Genomic DNA, 18,707 nt, shown 5'->3' with positions numbered 1-18,707 from the left:
TTTCTCAAATTGCAAGAAGACCATAATCATGAAGTTGGCTCTGACACGTGTCTATGTTGTATTTCAAGAAAGAAAACACGTCTTGGAAGTCCTTACTAGTCACTTTCTTTAAATAGTTGACATGTTTGTCATTTTTTCGTTTTAATTTATATGATAGTAATATTTGAATTGATCAAAATTTAAGGAAAAAAAAAGATTTTTAAAAGCTTATAGGGATATGATATTTATGTGGCTATAAAAATATTTTAGTAAAGATAAAGTAAAAACATAAAATGTTTAATGTAAATTGTTACGAATATTAAAAGTATATTATTTTTTTTTTTGAACAAACTAATAAGAAATGTGTATCATTTAAATTGAAATCGAGAGTATTAACTTTTCCAAAATTTATATTAGTTGTCCTATACACTCTTCTAAGGTATTTAATAATTTAAATTATAAAAATATACTCTTTTTCTCACTTGAATATTTTACTTACTAAGTACTACTTTTGGTCCTTATAATGGGCTTTTAAGGTATTTGAACATCCCTTGAAAATACATTTATGAGTCGTAATCACAAATGAGCATTGCCTAAATTACCTCTATCTCTTCCTTATTAAACGTGTACTTAACATCCTCTAATTGGAGCAACAAAGATAGTATAGAAAATATTTATAATAAAAAATGACTTCTTTGTTAATTTGAAATATTTCTTTGTTAAATTCTCGTTCTAATAAAAGCCTTTGTTCTATCAATTACCCCCCCCCCCATATATATATATATATATATATATATATATATATATATATATGAAATAAATTCAGTATGCTAAAGCGACTAATGTTTGAGACAAAAAGAAATAATTTATATCTACTATTAAAGCAATAAAGGTAGATTTAGAAAGTAATAAATGAATTTTAACTAAATTTATTATAATTCTGGAAGAGCGCGGGTAGGCTTGGAGTGGCTCATTGGACTATTTAATATTATTTTCAAGACGAAAAAGATGCTCGAAGAACGGAGGTGGAGTACGACAATTCCCTTGTACAAGAAAAATGATGATATCCAAAATTGCAACAATTATAGAGGTATCAAGTTGTTGAATCACACTATGAAGGTTGCGTGTCTATTTTTGAGAATCGGTTTGGATTCATGTCGGAGCGTTCAACTACGGAAGAATTCATCTGGTAAGGAGATTAGTGGAGCAATACGGGGAGAGGAAGAAGGACTGGCATATAGTGTTCATTGATCTTGAGAAAGCGTACGATAAATTTCCGACGGAGGTTTTATGGAGGTGTTTGGAGGCTAGAGGCGTTCCGGTAGCGTAAATTAGGGTGATTAAGGATATGTATGATGTTGCTAAGACTCGGGCGAGGATTGTGGGAGGTGACTCGGAGCATTTCCCTATTATAATGGGATTGCACCAGGGATCGGCTCTTATCCCCTTTTTATTTGCCTTGGGAATGGATGTACTGTCGCAACAGATCTAAGGGGAGGTTCCTTGTGCATGTTATTTGTCAATAATATGGTATTGATTGAGGAGACGCGAAGCGGAGTTAACGCGAGGTTGGAGGTTTGGAGACAGACATTGGAGTCTAAAGGCTTCAAGTTGAGCAGAACCAAAATAGAATACTTGGAGTGCAAATTTAGTAATGGGACCCATGAAACAAACGTATAGGTAAAGCTTGATGCTCAAGTTATCCTCAAGAGAGCTAGTTTTAAGTATCTCGAGTTTATTATCCAAGGTAACAGGGAGATGACGAAGATGTCACATATTGCATCAAAGCAGGACGGATGAAATAGAGGCTCGCTTCCGGTGTTTTATGTGATAAGGATGTGCCACCGAGACTTAAGGGTAAGTTTTATATAGTGGCGATTCGACCGACTATGATGTATAGGGTTGAGTGTTCGCTAGTTAAGAACTCCCACGTACAGAAGATGAAAGTAGCAGAGATGAAGATGTTGAGATCGATGTGTGGGTGTACTAGGAGAGATAAGATTAAGAATGAAGTTATCTGGGACTGAGTGGGAGTAGCCTCCGTGGAAGACAAGATGTGAAAGTCGAGGCTGAGATGGTTCGGACATGTTAACAGGAGAAGCATTTATGCTCCTGTTAGAAGGTGTGAGAGGATGGCGATGGCGAGTTTGAGAAGAGGTCAAGATAGGCCTAAGAAGTACTGGGGAGAGGTGATTAGGCAGGACATGACCTCAACTCACTAAGGACATGACCCTTGATAGGAGGGTGTGGAGATCGAAGATTAGGGTACAAGGTTATTAGGTAGTTTCTTAGTTGCTAACCGATAATCTTAGTAGCATGATTGTCCGTTCATATTCTTAGATTTTTATTGCGTTGTGTGGTTTTATTCGCCTTAGGTATTGTATTCCCTATTGTATTATTTGGTACTACTTATCCTTTATCTCCCTCTTTTACTTCAATCTTCCTTTCTTGCTTTCCTCCTCCTCCTCCTCCTTCTCGTCCTTTTTAAGTCGAGGATTTATCGGAAATAGCTTTTCTAGGTCTATGTACAAAATTACTTTCCCCAGACCCCATCTATTAAAAATATAGTGGGCTTTTTGTTGTTGTAACTAAATATATTATAATAAATTTGAATTGTCAAAAAGAAGTTATATTTAAGGTCGAAAGAGCACTAAAGAAAGAGACAATAGTCTTTGCCTAACTTAGGTTAGGTGGACTAGGGGTGTGCATTCAAATCAGTTTATCCATAAATCGAATCGATTATTTGTTATCGGTTTATCGATTTCGATTTATCGATTTATCCATTTCGATTTCGATTTCAAAATTTTCCTTATCGATATCGATTTCGATTTTGTCCTCTTCGATTATCGATTTATCAATAAACCGATAAGCTACAGTAAAATTTATTTTTAATTTTTTTTACCCTTATTCTATAATACCCTTTCTTTTACCCTAAGTCTCTAACCCTATTATTTCCTCTACCACATTTAAGGAATGATCATATTTAAAGCTCAAGGGAATGAAGTTCAAATTAATGGAAAATAGAATTAGCCGTGATGATGTATTTTGATTTTTTGTTTGTTTATACCGTTGGAGTGTTGGTGGCATACATTTGATCCCTTACTTTAGTTTTGTTGCATGTGCTTGTTGACACAATTTTTATGTTATAAACGGTGTTCTTCTTATTTTAGCTTCCTTTTGTCCATATTAGTTAGGTGTGTTTGTAGCGATATACTTTCTGTGGAATCCCGTAAATTTTCTTATTGGTGTAATCGATAACCGAATCGATAAGCCCCAAAAATTGATAAATCGAAATCGAAAAAATCGAAACCTTATTGAAACGATAACGATAAGCATATGTACAAATCGATAATCGATAAATAATTATCGATAAGGGTCAAAATCGAATCGATAAATCGAATGCACACCCCTAAAGTGGACAATAAAAGATTAGTGGACGTATATATGTGGACAAAAATATAAAGTAATCTTTGTTATGAAATAAAAGCAATTTAGTAAAACATGAACAAGAAATAAAAGCAATTTAGTAAAACATGAACAAGAAATAGAGTTCTTCTTCAATTGTGTGTATTTTCCTATCTATTACAAGGCCTTTATATAGGCATGAAAAATGAAGAAAATATGTCATGGAATATGTCATTGAATATGTCATTAACCATTTGAGAGAAAGATCATGGAGGAAGAGTAGACATCCACCATATTTTGATTTTTATCTTAACACTCCCCCTTGGATGTCCATAAATAATGTGCCTTGTTAAAACCTTATTAGGAAAAAATCCTATGGGAAAAAAATCCTAATGTAGGAAAAAGAGTACACATATTTAGAAATACGCCTCTTAGTTGCCTCGTTAAAAACCTTGCAAGGAAAACCCAATGGGACAAAACCTTGTAAGGGAAAAAGAGTACAACGCGTATTAACTCCCCCTGATGAGATCATCAGTTCACATCGTTGAGCCTTCGTATCCCAATCTTGTACACTAGTTTCTTGAAGGTTGACGCCGGTAGATATTTGGTGAACAAATCAGCCATATTATCACTTGAACGGATCCGTTGCACATTAATATCACCATTCTTTTGAAGATCATGTGTGAACAATAATTTAGGTGAAATGTGCTTTGTCCTAACTCCTTTATGAATCCTCCCTTTAATTGGGCTATGCATGTTGTATTTTCTTCATACAAAACTGTGGGTAGTTTATCACACTTCAAACCACATTTGTCTCGAATAAGATGTATAGTAGACCTCAACCATACACATTCTCGACTTGCTTCATGAATAGCAATTATCTCAGCATGATTAGAAGAAGTAGCCACGATTGATTGCTTAGTCGATCGCCAAGATATGACAGTGCCACACATGTAAACACATAACATGTTTGAGATCAAGCCTTGTGTGTGTCAGATAAATACTCCACATCGACATAACCAACAAGATCGGTATTGCAATCATTGCCATAAAATAAGCCCACATCGGTAATCCCCCTTAGATAACGCAATATGTGCTTGATTTTATTCCAATTTCTCCTTGAGTAGAGCTATATCTTGTTAAGACATTAACTGAAAAAGTTATGGCATGTCTTGTAGTGTTAGCAAGATATATTAGCGCACCAATTGCATTAAGATATAGTACTTTAGGACCAAGAAGCTCTTCATTATTTTCATGAGGTCGGAGTGGATCTTTATTTATATCGAGTAATCTCGCAATCATCGGGGTACTTAATGGATGTGCTTTATCCACATAAAAGCTCTTTAAAATCTTTTTAGTGTATGCTGATTGAAGGACAAAAATTTTATCTTTCATATATTCAATTTGTAGACCAAGACAAAATTTTGTCTTTCCAAGATCTTTCATTTCAAATTCTTTCTTTAAATAGTCTACTGCTTTAGGAAGCTCTCCGGGAGTTCTAGTGATATTTGAATCATCAACATACATGGCGATTATAACAAATTCAAATCCATATCCTTTTATAAGGACACAAGTACAAATTGAATTATTCTTATACCCTTCTTTTAACAAGTACTCTCTCGGGCGATTATACCACATGCGCCCTGATTGTTTCAATCCGTATAAGGATTTTTGAAGCTTTATTTAATAAATTTCTTGGAAACCTTAATATGCTCCAAGACAATTTAAATCTTTCAATGATATCCACTATACGCATATCAAGTTTTTCATATATTGCCAGATTAAAACCTGAAGTGACTATATCCACTATAAGAGAACATGTCTCCATATAATCAATGTGAGGATATTTACTAATTTTCTTGTGCCACAAGTCGTCTTTATGTCTATCGACTTGAACCTTTCGCACAAGAACACATTTATACCTCAATTGACTTTATACTTTCAGGTGTTGGACTATCCGTCCGACTTCACATTTTTCAAGTGAAGTCAATTTCATTGCATATTTTTTATTTGGCCAATCTTTTATCCGTCCAAATTTCATGATAGATTTGATCTCAAGATCCTCGTCAATATTAATCATATTGAGCGCTACATTATATTAACAATATTGTCGACAATCATTTTATGTCGGTTCCATTATTACCCAATAACGACATAACTTATTGAGATCTCTTTATTTCATTTTTTTCAGGTACCTGAGCCTCTCTCATGAGGTCTTATGAAGTGTTATGTCGTGGTGCTCTTCTAGGGCACTTGCCTCCTTATTATGACCATTTTGAATATTTGCCCCTCTCCTTCTTCAAGGAGTTTTATCTTTGGAACCGATTGGTCTGTTACACTTCATGCGTGCCATAGACTCTGTCCCTCATGGACTTTATTCTATTTGGAGCATTAGCAGCTGAAATATGACATTTAGCTTTGGGTCAGCAAATGCGTCTGGCAATAATTTATAAATGAATTATCACTTGAACTTCAAGTTTATATTTTCTTGTGCGAGGATCTATATGTATTCATAATAATTCATTTCACGTATCACTTTCTCAGCTGCCCATTTTCTCCCCCTAATGTTGGAATCACCAATACATTTCCCAACCATCTTTGGGAACTCATCTTTGTGCATTTTGGTGGCATAATTAATTCATATAGCACATCCATATTTCTGTATAGAAATTATTTTGTTCCTGACCCTGAACCGATTATGATAGGGAGAAATTTTTATAACTTGGCTAGATGCGTACAAGTGTTGTTGTATATTAAATAATAAATCTCATATCAAATTTCATTTTTGGGAGTTTTGTTCTCATAACCAATGATTTAGCTATAATCGGAGGCATACAATTTCTGTTAAATCAACTTGGATTTAAACCAGTATTATCAAGATAAATCATCATAATTTATATTCTGGAACTGTGCTCTAATAATTTGAGCAAGCAATCTTGCAAAAGTCAAACTGCAAGTTGATAACAAATGCACATGTGACCATAGAATAGATGCATCTATTAAAAAACATATATTAGTAAACGGTCCACATGGCAGGTGACTGGGCCCATATATTTATCACCTTTTATTCGTTCCAGAAATCAGGGGATTCAATCCCAACCTTAACTGGTATATCATGAGAATAAGCAGCACAAGAGAATTCTTGAAGAATCTTCTATTCTTCAATATATGTCAATATAATTCTTAATTAATTTTTTCGCATCATAATTGAACTGAGATGGTCAACCGGTCATGCCAATTAATATTTGTTTTAGTAAACCTCTAGTTTACTTGTGGCATATGATTCCATCATCATGCTTATATTTGTATAGTACAAATAGGAAGAAAATCGGATAACCTTTTATATTTACCCGGTATGATTATAGAAATATGAAGATAGTCAATCTTCATTTCATTTATAGTCTCAATTTGACAACCACTTTGACTTATACATTTGAAATTCAAAAAGTTTCTTTTGAGACTTTACAATATCAATGTCATAAATAATATTATTCATCTGGGTAGTAACAAATTAGTTTTTTCGGAGCTCTTAACAACTTTTGTACTACAAGATCTTTTATCATACCATTCATATGGTAAATGTCTCCTTCACGGAGAAACTTATATCATAATAAATTGTCATGGTCAAAATTATCATAAGCAAAATTATTTCTTGCTTTAATTTTGCCTTTAATAATTTTTATAAGGTATGCCAAAATATTTTGGCGTATCACATGTACGAGACCAATGACATATTCATTTAACCACACAATAACATTTGTTCTCTTTATTTTATTCAAACCTCCCTCAAAGGTGAGTTGTGTGGTACTCATCCAATCATGTCTTGTATGTCTTTATTCATTACTTTTATCACATATTACCACATTCACCTTTAGGAATGGGTCTGCATTCTCAATGCTTATCACAAGTCACATTCTCTTCAAGGAATGGATCATAATCAGTGATGTGCTTCATACCAATTTGATGATAAACATTGCCTTCACATTTTGAAGGACTATTTTGAGAACCCTTGTTGTTCTCCTTTTATAATCATTGTGATGATTATTATTATTTGGAACGCTCTCGTTCATTGTTCAACCACTTGTCTTCATTTAGATTTATTATGCACTGCTATCACATTTACTTCAAGAATGTAGCAAATCCAGTGGGACAATTTTCATGCCTTTTCATGAAAAATATATTATTTTTCTTTAGTCATCATTATATCATAAATATGGTACATTGGGACTCAAACCCAATATCTTACCAATATAAAGACATGTTAGGTCATAATAAATTGAGACTCAAACCCAACTCTTATCATTATGGAGCATCAGGACTTGATCTCGATGTCTTACCCTCAATCAATGACATAATAGGCTAAACAATATTGAGATTCATTCTCAAGACTTAATTTCAATCACATGCCAAGAAAGTTATACACAACTAATTTGCATCTTAGCAAATCAAATTTGCTTTGTTAAATAAGTGTACAAATCTCAAATCAGCGTAAAGCTTTATTAATCATTTGTAGCATCTATATGAAATACAACCGTTTGTAGTCAGAATATTTCTTTTAAATTCTATTAGAGTTTAAAAGGATCATAAAATCATTGTCATAATATTTATTGAGTCTCTTTAAAAAATATTGTTGTTTTCGGGGTATACCCTACCTATTGGATTTGATTAAATGTCATGACTTTCCTTCACTCAATTCAACCAAGTAATTAGTGAATAAATTTATCAAAAGTACACCATATAGGTAACAATACATATATATAGTACTAATACATAAATTCAACATTTATATTACCTGAAAAGTGACATTATAGGTCACAACTTACCAGTTGTAGCTTGTGCATCATTCATATAAAATACTTAATAATGGTAAGTCAGTAGCAAACATCAAGTAGGTCATGGATACTCAAAAATACCTCTTCTAGTAGTCATACTAATCATTGTTTGCTTTCAAATGATACGACCATAAATTATGAAGTATACTTTCTCAATAGCTGGTTTGTTTTCCAAACTTCAAAGAAGTAATTAATCAACCTAGATAAAGATGTGAAGTATTTCTTGTTTTCTTCAAGATGATTTATGCTTTTAATCAGTATGACCAATTTTATTTTATTTTTTATTCCTTTTTTTTTGGTACTATATGCAAGTGTAAAAATCCAAAAGAAAAAAATATTCATCCAAGTAAAAGAAAATGTTTAAAGCGGCAGGACAGATTGAAGATAGTTAACACATAAATATGCATAGGACAATTTATATAAAATATCCTTGGTTACCATGACATGCATCATATCAACAATTAACTGCTACTATGATTTTCACATATAGAACTTCAAAAATTTTATTTCATTCATGTGATATAAAAGATGTAATATTAATATGTGCTTATGCAATACAGGTGTAGTACGAAGTTGTGTGCATATGAGATTTTAAAGGAATGACAAGTATAAGATAATCATACATTCTTACATTTCATTACTTACCATATGTCGTTTCTCTTTACATTTAACCATGTGATGATATGTATAGCTTTTAATTGTAATTTTTTCGGATGTAGGAAATTTTTTTTGTAGGTATATATACAATTGGTTAGAGACTCGTGCTGATAACATGTTATGAAATAAAAGCAATTTAGTAAAACATGAACAAGAAATAGAGATAGAGAGAAGGAAGAGATTTTCTTCTTCAATTGTGTGTATTTTCCTATCTATTACAAGACCTTTATATAGGCATGAAAAATGAAGAAAATATGTCATGGAATATGTCATTAACCATTTGAGAGAAAGATCATGGAGGAAGAGTAGACATCCACCATATTTTGATTTTTATCATAACAATCTTAAACTTTTACAGAATAGTAATAATAATAATACCGTGAATAATTCAGCACAAGATACAGGTAGGTTTAGGTATTAGGAGCGGTGGCGGAGCTACCTTATCACTAAAGGTGTCAAGTCACACTCCTTTGTCCAGAGAATTATATTGTGTACCTGGGTAAATTTTTTAAACGTATATATTACTTACTATATCTTGATTTCCCTTCACTTTTTCGTATGTTTACTTTTTTATATTTTGACACCCCTTAGTGAAAATTTTAACTCTGACACTAATTACCACGAACAAATTTGTATGCTTAGGAGATTTTGGAGCCAATCAACAGAATTTATTCTCTAAAAAATTGATTTATAAATGACAATGAGCTTTGAACCCTCAAGAAAGTTAATAAATGGGCATGACTAATTTTCATTTAAAAAGAATGTCAAAAGAAGGTTTAATTTTTACAAGTTATCCTAATTTTTAAGTGCATATTTTAATAAAGTAGGGAAAAATGGATGATCTTGAATTATTTCAAGTTGAATCAATTTGGCTAACAATATTCTAAGAAAAGAATATCTTTAATGGAAAGAATGATAATTTAATTAAAAGTTGAATCAACAATTTGGAATGCTGATGCTCTATGCACTACAACAGGAATATGTTCTGATAAAGTGGATTGATAATATTTCAGCCTTTTTGCTGTATTATAATTGAACAAGAGATTCCATATCATTGTCAAATAATATGTTCCAAGTTCTTGAAACTAGATAAATCGTGTTATCAGACAATCAAATTATATATTTCAAGTAATTAGTTTCACTTCTTATGAGCAATTACGTGTAGTCAAGGATGGAGCTAGGGAATCGCAAGAGGTTCATCTAAATTCCCTTTTTATGTATATATGTTAGATGTTAAATCACTTTGAATTTTTCACGTATTCATGTTTTTTAATCTCCTATGTGAAAATTCTACCCTCTACTACTACTTTTTTTTTTTCTCTTTTACATGATTTGACAATATAAGTAACATTTAACATTGTCATTATATATAAGTTAAACTCAAAACCAGAAACAAAAGAAGAAAAATATATGGCATAATTCAGAAGTTCACTATAAGTTGGCTACAATATTTTTGATGTATTGAATAAGACTAGGTTATTAGCAAAAAAAAAAAAAAAAAAAAAAAAAAAAAAGGAAAGACTTGGCGATAGTGTCACAAGAGCTTACACTAAAACTTAAGCTGCTACCAACTCAACTATTTTAGTATGTATTTGCTATTTCGCACTAGCATAAATATCGAGTTGCTATCTCCCATCAACAGAGGAATAAGTCTAAACCATATGAAATAACCACAAGGTCGAAGGTCAAGAAATAGCTTCCTAATAAATAAATTATTTTAAAAAAATTATGAAAAGAATTCATTTAATGTTTATTTGTTTATCGATTCGAATTTGAATCTTAATTTCTAAAATTTTCTTTGTTTATATACCCATTTTGTAATCTGTTAACTGTCCATTTTACCACCTCTAAATATGAGAATACTATCCAAGCTAGTTGATGAGCTAAACGGACATTTGTATACGAAAAAAGCTGTTGTTTTACACCATACTATCTTCCATAAAATAATGGATTCATATCATTATTGAAAATGAAAGATAACGAAGTTTCCACTAACCAATTTGGTCGTTATCTCAAGTCTATCTCTAACTATGGTCACAGGAAAAGGATGGAGATATATTCCACTTTTTATCACTCACTTCCATTTTTTGGTACACAAGGCAATTTGAATCCCTATGAAAATTGTACTGATCAGTGCATTAAGCTCCCGTTATGGGTACTGATCAGTGCATTAAGCTCCCGTTATGGGTGAAGTCCGTAGAAAGGCCAAACCACAAAAGTCTATCGTATGTTGCCTTACCTTGCATTTCTACAAGAGACTGTTTCCACGGCTCGAACCCGTAATCTCCTGACCACATGACAACAACTTTACTAGTTACATCAAGGCTCCCCTTCACTAATATGCAACCAAACGTGATGAAAATATATTTGTTATAATGATCCAACTAGGTCCAAAATCACTTCTAAGTTGCCAACTACAGAATAAGCAAAGTTGTAGGCAATAAATGTAAAAAGAATTGAAGTGAGCTAGTCACTCAGCTCTTACAATTTGAAGTTTCAATGTCAAAAAAAATTCAGCAAAAACTTGAACTTCAGCTACGAATGGACCTAATTTCTACACCATTCTTTAACTATACCAGTCTCCACCAATAATTACCAAAACTTATTTCAAAAAAAGAATAGGAAACTAATCTTAACGGCCCACGCCAAGATCATATGAGGAGGTTGTAACAGGTATCGTTAACTACTGTAAATCAGAAGGTTTCGTCTTAACCAGCAACTCTACCACAAGCCGATGGCCTTCCACCAAATTCCTCCGACTCCAAGCCAGATAATAAGGTTGACTATAGAAATTATGAACCCGTATCCCCACCATTTCGCGAGGGGGACATAGTTTGCACCGTAGAATACAGGTGCTGATCCGATTCCATAGTGAGTAATGCCACCCATAAGGTTCGACAGGAAAGAGAGCACCAACGCTCCCAAATACGGTGGAGTACCTAGTGCACTAGCAACGGATAAGAATGCTGTGAACATTGCTCCGATATGAGCAGCTCCACTTGCGAAGAAGTAGTGAGAGTAGAAGTACAGAAGAACAAGAATTCCGAATGACAACTGCCACGAAAGTCCTAATCCACCGACGACCTGCAAAATAGAGCGAGTAAATCAAGCATGAGCGATAAATTAGAGGAGCAACCCCCATACTTGTGGAGTAGTGGACACACAGATGCTTCAGTAAATCAATTGGAAAAAAAGGCAAAATGGGCTCACCACCTAATCTTTATTAAAAAGTCGTTTTGTTGCTAATGAGAAAAATGTTCACCTACCCCATAAGATGCACTCACCACAGACATAGTCACCACAGATAAATACTTACAGATTTATCGAGATGCTATATTGACGTCTGACCGTGGTACATTAACGTTAATAAATAATACAATGTCAGCAAGCAGATAAGGATGAAGCAGAAGACTACAAAGTATTATAATCCGGATCAGCTTTCTAAGAGTTCAATACACGAGCATCATTATGAGATAATTTAGTCTTTTACATAAACAAATGCAAATATAAAACTGAAGGATAGCCCCACTTCAATTCCACCCAGATTTTCTTTTACGCTCATGCCAATCAAGGTTACATGTACCTCTTTTTAACTTCCCTCAATACACTTGTTAGTGGCAAGAGAGTGATGTCAAATAACAATTTACTCTACCTAAGATGGTAAGTCAAATGATCTTTATGAGGCCTTTCAATAGCTCCTGCTGAGAAGTTTTTGTTGACAATGTCCAACATTTTGGTCTTTAATTCACACATACAAAGATATTTCTATGTAAAACCATGCCTTTTCCAGTGCACAGAGAAGCACCAGTATCAGTTCTCTTTTCTCCTTTTTTTGGTTGTGGTGTTTGAGGGGGGGAGGGGAAGGGGAATATGGGATCACAATTTTTTTTATTTTTTTTCAATAGCCGACATCATTATTGAAAGAAACTCTTACCTATGATTAGAAATCTTCAGATAAAACTTAAAGCAAATTGTAAGTTTGTAACAACCTAAGACTTAGGTGTCGAGATGCAAACTTGAAGGCCATGTAGCTATATGTAGAATTAGTTTTGAGCAAATAAAGAGCTCATGTTAAATGTTTGTTTTTTTTTAGTTTCAGAAAGGCACGACAAAGTTCATGTCAAATGTAAATAGCTACTACCATGTGTGAGATAGAGATCCTATTTGAACAATGAGGAAGTCAATATGGCTGCATAAAAGGAGAAAACCAGTGGATGAATGTCAAATGGTAGGTACTGAGACAAAAGATCTTAAGTTGTATCCTACACTTGCACATGACCTGAAAGAAGGACCAACAAGAGCATAGGAAGTAATAGAATATCCTTAAGTGTCTACTTCCCCTTTGCATAAATTACTGAACATTTAGCGAAAAAGCAAACAAAATATCACGCAGTGCAATTAAGCAATGAAAACAAACCTTGACCACAGTTTCACTAAACCAAGAGATGAGACCGTATTTGTTCAGATAACCAGCCATTGCAATCAGTGCAGCAAACCAAGTAAGGGTGTCCCAAGCAACTGCCTCACCCAAGCATTCCTTCCATGTGACAACCCCGGTAATAAGGAGTACAGATAGTCCAAGAATTGCCGCAGTAACAGCATCAACCTTTAACGTGCTACCAAAAATCCAAAGACCGACCTGAAACAAAGCATTTAGAGCGAAACATCAATAGATGGTATCAAACAAATATAAGCCACGTTTATCATTTCTTATAGAAAAATGCATAGGGGCAAAACCAAAACACAAAAATGCATTTTTATATGCTCCTAAAAAAGGGCAAAACCAAAACACAAAAATGCATTTTTATATGCTCCTAAAAATACTATGTTATAACTATCGGAAAACATGTGTTAACAAGATATCAGATTAAATGAATCATACAAAATCTTCAAGCACTATTAGGACGTCAATGAACTCAATGAAGTCTTGACATGATCCACCTTATAACAGCTTCAATTCCACGGGGATCACCAATTAGTCAGCAATATCTGGGCCATTAAATTAATACTTCACAAGACGAGAACTTACTTTTGTGCATTGACATTCAGTTTTTGAGTCAAACTAGTGATTCTATTATCTCCCCTTCTTTTCACCTGCACCTTTTCCCAAAAGGTTCCAACTTGATACCTGAGCTGGGAACGATTTCCCTTATCACAAAGCTTTAATTACACATCACCATATATAAATTAAAACCCTTGAGGTAGGAATTCTCAGTCAAATGAGTACTATCAATAACATTATTCATATCGGAACTTACAAAATCATCTCTTTAAGTCTGATGGGTCTCATGTGCTTCATTTGAATTCCTGATTTACCTCACTTCTAAATAGACTAACGAAAAAACGAATAATAACGATAAAAAGGTCGGCAGGGTAAAACAAGATATTAACCTCAAGGTAGAGGTCTGAAGTATACTTTCAAAAGTTCACCTATATGCTCTTATGTCAATCATGCATTTCACAACTGAATAATGAAAAAGAACGCTTTCGAAAAGAAAGATAAAGGGAGCTTGTGATTATCCCTCAAACAAATATGATGAGATGTACATCAGAATGAAAACACAGTATATTAAAAGTAACTGGTAAAAAGGAACAGTATGGAAGTATCACCAGGTATGAGGCCAATGACTTGTCTCATCTATGTATGATCAATTGCATAAAAAGTATAATACGAAAGTATCAGCTAAATATGATAAAAAAATGAAAATAACTATTTGTCTATGTTGACTACAGATGCACCGAAAAGTCAAGAGAAAATTAAGCAAAAGCTGCCAATGCTAAGCTAGTACACAAGCGTTTGAAAATGCAAAAAACCATAAGCATATATTGATCACTCAAAACTAAGTGGATCTGCATCTCTGTTTATTACGCTGGGAACAAACCAACATTTAGTGAACAATAGCTAATTGCTTGGCCATTGCCACTTCTTTTAAGGATCAGTAAAATTCAATGCAAAGTTCAGCATCCAAAAAGGGACAAAAACCAGCTTGACAAAAGTAACGAGTCTAGGACACATTAACATTGCATATTAACCAGTAGGAGTGTCAAATGGGCGGGTTTGGCCGATTTTGGGCGGGTCAAAAAGGGATGAGTCAATAACTGAGCGGGTCATTGACCGCCCAAAAGTTACATAGGCTAAGATGGGCTAGGTCAAGATGGGCTAAAATTTGGTTTATAGCCCAACCCGCCCAACTATTACCAAACTTTAATTAATATGTGATGTTTTCTTATGAAATGTATAATTACTAAACAAGACTGTTTTTCTTTTGTCATGGTCATGTATAACATATCAATAAATAAGAATAATTTCTAAGATATTTTGACAAAGTTACTCATACATAAATTTGGGCTAAAAACCAGCCAAACTTTAAATGGGTTGAGATGGGTTGGGTCAAGGTGAGTTGAGTTTAATAAATGGGCGGGTCAATAAGCAGTCCAACATTGGCCGGGTTGGGTGGATCTCTTGGGCTTGGGCCAAATTTGACAGCCCTATTACCCAGCAATGCATTGACAAAATCACTCTATAGAGTTGTACACACGTTTACGTCGAAGCATAATCCTCTCCGCTGAAGTGTCAACATGTACTAATCCCTTAAATCTAAAAGCGTAATTTACATCCTAATCTGATCAACTCATGGTTGTTACCATTAATTCAGATATTTTCAGAAATTTACATGGAAAAAAAAACACATTTCTGCTTTCAATCAACAAGAAGTTAAAAATAATGCGACCAGCAAGCAAAACAAATTATTTCTTTTCTTACCGTAAGAAGCAGAGTTCCAGCCATAATCATCTCATTCTTAGACATTGGCCCCATTTTCTCCAACTTCTCCTTAGCCAACCTAGGTGCATCCGGACTACTCTTCACAGTAGGCGGATAAATTATATACAAAAGCAATGGAACCACAATTAAAGACACTAAACCAGGAACTATAGCTGCTTTAGCCCAATCCATCCACCCAATTGTTTGATTAATTGTACTTAGAGTCAAATTTGCACTCAAAGGATTAGCAGCCATAGCTGTCAAGAACATGGATGATGAAATAACAGATGTTTGAAAACAAGTCAACATTAACCAAGATCCTAACTTGTGTTCAGTTCCATCACCTACATTACTTCCACAAGCTACACATAGTGATTTTACCAAAGGCAAGAAAATCCCACCAGCTCTAGCTGAAACTGAAGGAATAGCAGGAGCTAAAAGGGCTTCACTAAAAACCAAACTATAACCTAAACCCAATGAACTACTACCAAATAATGAAACAAACTGATAAGCAATTCTATTCCCTAATCCAGTTTTAATAAAACCTCTTGCAAAGAAAAATGCAAGAGCAATTAACCATGGAATTGGATCACCAAAAGCTGAAAATGCAGCAGCAAAAGTAAGTGTTTTAGTTAAAACACAAGCACCAAGTCCCATAAGTGCAACAGCACCAAGAGGTAAAGGTTGAGTTATAATCCCAACAATTGTAGCTAAAAAAATGGCTAATAATTGCCATGCATTTTTTGTAACACCAGCAGGTGCAGGAATAAGCCAGAGGATAATTCCAGTGGCTATAGATGCAATTAATGGCTTTATTGCTGCACCTTGCCATGGCTGCTGAGGTGGAACTATAGCTGAAGGTGTAGAAGAAGCTGAAGCTTTTATAATTACACTTCTGAGTTTATCAAGATTCAATCTTTTTCCAGGATTCAAGCTTTTTTCAAGATTTAAGGGGTTCTTGAATGAAGAAGTCAAAAAAGATGGGGTCTTTTTTGATATTTGAGTAGATTGTAGGGATTGGGGAGAAAAAAGGTGTGATTTTTGAGATGGGGTTGGCCGGAGACGGAGGTTGACGGCGGAGGTGAGGGCCAAAGACGCCATCTTTGTGATCTGTAAGAGAGAAAATCTGGGAGAAATAAGGGAGTTGAGTTTATAGTATGGGCTAAATTTTGTGGGGATGAATCGTGACCGTAGATTAGAAATTGTACGGTAGTGATGGGGTTTGGAATATACACCGTAAATGACAGGGCCAGCTTTTGTTTTGGTCTGTTTGTGTCAGCATTGTGAAATAGGCTTCTTGCAAAGTCCGTCACAGTTCTTGATGCTAAAATGCACTGGCTCAATGCTAACATGCGCCGTTTAAAGCTTGTAGTTAACGTGAACATTACACGTGGCAGCAGGTTATCGGTGAAGTGCCTGATATAGTGACTTTAAGGATCGATCCACATTCTATTCCGTGACACGTGGCATGATTTAGTTGGTGGAGGTTATGCTGTGCTGACCCATAAATGGTATCGTCAAGCGATTTGGGGCGTGGGAGGAGGAGATGAAGGATAAAATCACACAAGAGTATGGAAGGGTGTAATTTATCGACAGTCAACTTATCTACCATATCTTTATATGACAGTCATTTATTATAAAAGTCTAATTTTTTTCAAAATTAATTTTTTATATCATATTTTATATTTCTATAACAGCGTCATCTTTATGACAACACGCTCTTTATAAAATTACTTCTCTATAACAGCCATGTAAATTTTTTTAGATTATTACTAATAATAATTCTAAATTTTTTAATCAAATATTTTATAACTTTAATATACAATTTATAATAGAAATATGTATCTTAAGGATAAGGTACGTTTCATGAAATATGCACTTTTTTTTTGAAGAACTTCAAATAATATATTAATATATTTTTCATTAGAAAAATGCCAAAAACTACTTAAAAGATTTATTTATATTTTTTGAAGATATGCACATAATATTTATATTTCTTTTTGAAGATCTACACATGATGTATTTTATATTGGACAAATGCCGTCAATAATATGTAAACGTAATATATTCACATTTTTTTAAGATATACATCATAAGTTTTATTTGAAGAGATTTGCACGTGATACTCTTTGGATGTTTAAATGTTTGAGTGAGTTTCTCTTAGTGCATAGTGTATTGGTCAAAATCTGACCGTCACGGTCGAGCTGATCAATGCATCGCCCAAGTGACCGGGCAGTAAAAGATGATATGGCCCACTTTACATCTGGCACTCTCGACACCCGTAGAGTTAGAAGGAGCAATGTCTAAAGGACGACCAAGGCACACTTAGTGCGAGAGAGCGTCAGACCAAGTAAATGACAAAGGTGCATTGACTATATATAGTAGGGAAAAACCCTCGATAGAAAGGGGGGCTCCTTCCCATTCTCTCCCCTAAGTTCTCTTCTTGTAATCTTCATAAGAAGGAAGTAATCTACAGAAAAACATGTAAAACTACCTCTCCCATCGATTGATGGGAGCCACAATGAAGAATTTCTATAAGATCGATTATATCTATTTCATCTTATATATTGTCTATTCTGTTAGCTCATTGATCTAGAATTTATTATGTTTGACTAAGATTTACCCCTTCATTTTCTTTGATTGATTTATTCAAAAAGGTTCCGATATCTTTTGAGTCAAACAATTTGGCGCCGTCTGTGGGGATTTCTTAGTGAAATTTCCTAGTCTCTCTCAGATCAAAGACAAGAAACACGATTACCCACCGAAAAGAGCGTTAAGGCAAAACCCAACCCACGCGGGACAAAAGCGCAGCACAGAAGGGGAAGGAGAACCGAGTAGAGTCACCGAATTTAGAAATCCTCGCCTCATCAACCATCGAAATGCCAAAAAAAACGAGCAACGTTACAAACCTGCTCTCCTTCACCGGACCATCGGATGAGGGTAAGGAAAGTATCATTTTAACTCACCTTCTGCTCTTTGCTCAAGCAGGAACACAAATGCCGCGCGGGCGAGCAAGCAAAGAAACATCTCAATTAAAGAATGAGAGACTACTACAAAACAACCAAAATACC

At 34.2% G+C, this 18,707-nt stretch overlaps 1 protein-coding gene across 1 annotated transcript; it reads right to left on the bottom strand.

The window, feature by feature from the left end:
• Nucleotides 1-11,226: 11,226 nt before the first annotated feature.
• On the bottom strand, nt 11,227-16,775 carry LOC104226850 (dicarboxylate transporter 1, chloroplastic). Its single transcript, XM_009778933.2, has 3 exons — nt 15,637-16,775; nt 13,291-13,512; nt 11,227-11,957 (listed from the first exon to the last, which is right to left on the bottom strand). The coding sequence occupies exons 1-3, from the start codon at nt 16,735-16,737 to the stop codon at nt 11,595-11,597; spliced, it is 1,686 nt and encodes a 561-aa protein (XP_009777235.1). The 5' UTR covers nt 16,738-16,775; the 3' UTR covers nt 11,227-11,594.
• Between the last annotated feature and the right edge of the window lie 1,932 nt (nt 16,776-18,707).

This window comes from Nicotiana sylvestris, chromosome 11 (genome assembly GCF_000393655.2).
Source record: "Nicotiana sylvestris chromosome 11, ASM39365v2, whole genome shotgun sequence".
NCBI classification, from domain to species: Eukaryota; Viridiplantae; Streptophyta; class Magnoliopsida; order Solanales; family Solanaceae; genus Nicotiana; species Nicotiana sylvestris.
Note: the sequence above shows the minus strand (reverse complement) of the source record. Positions and strands in the feature narration are given on the sequence as shown.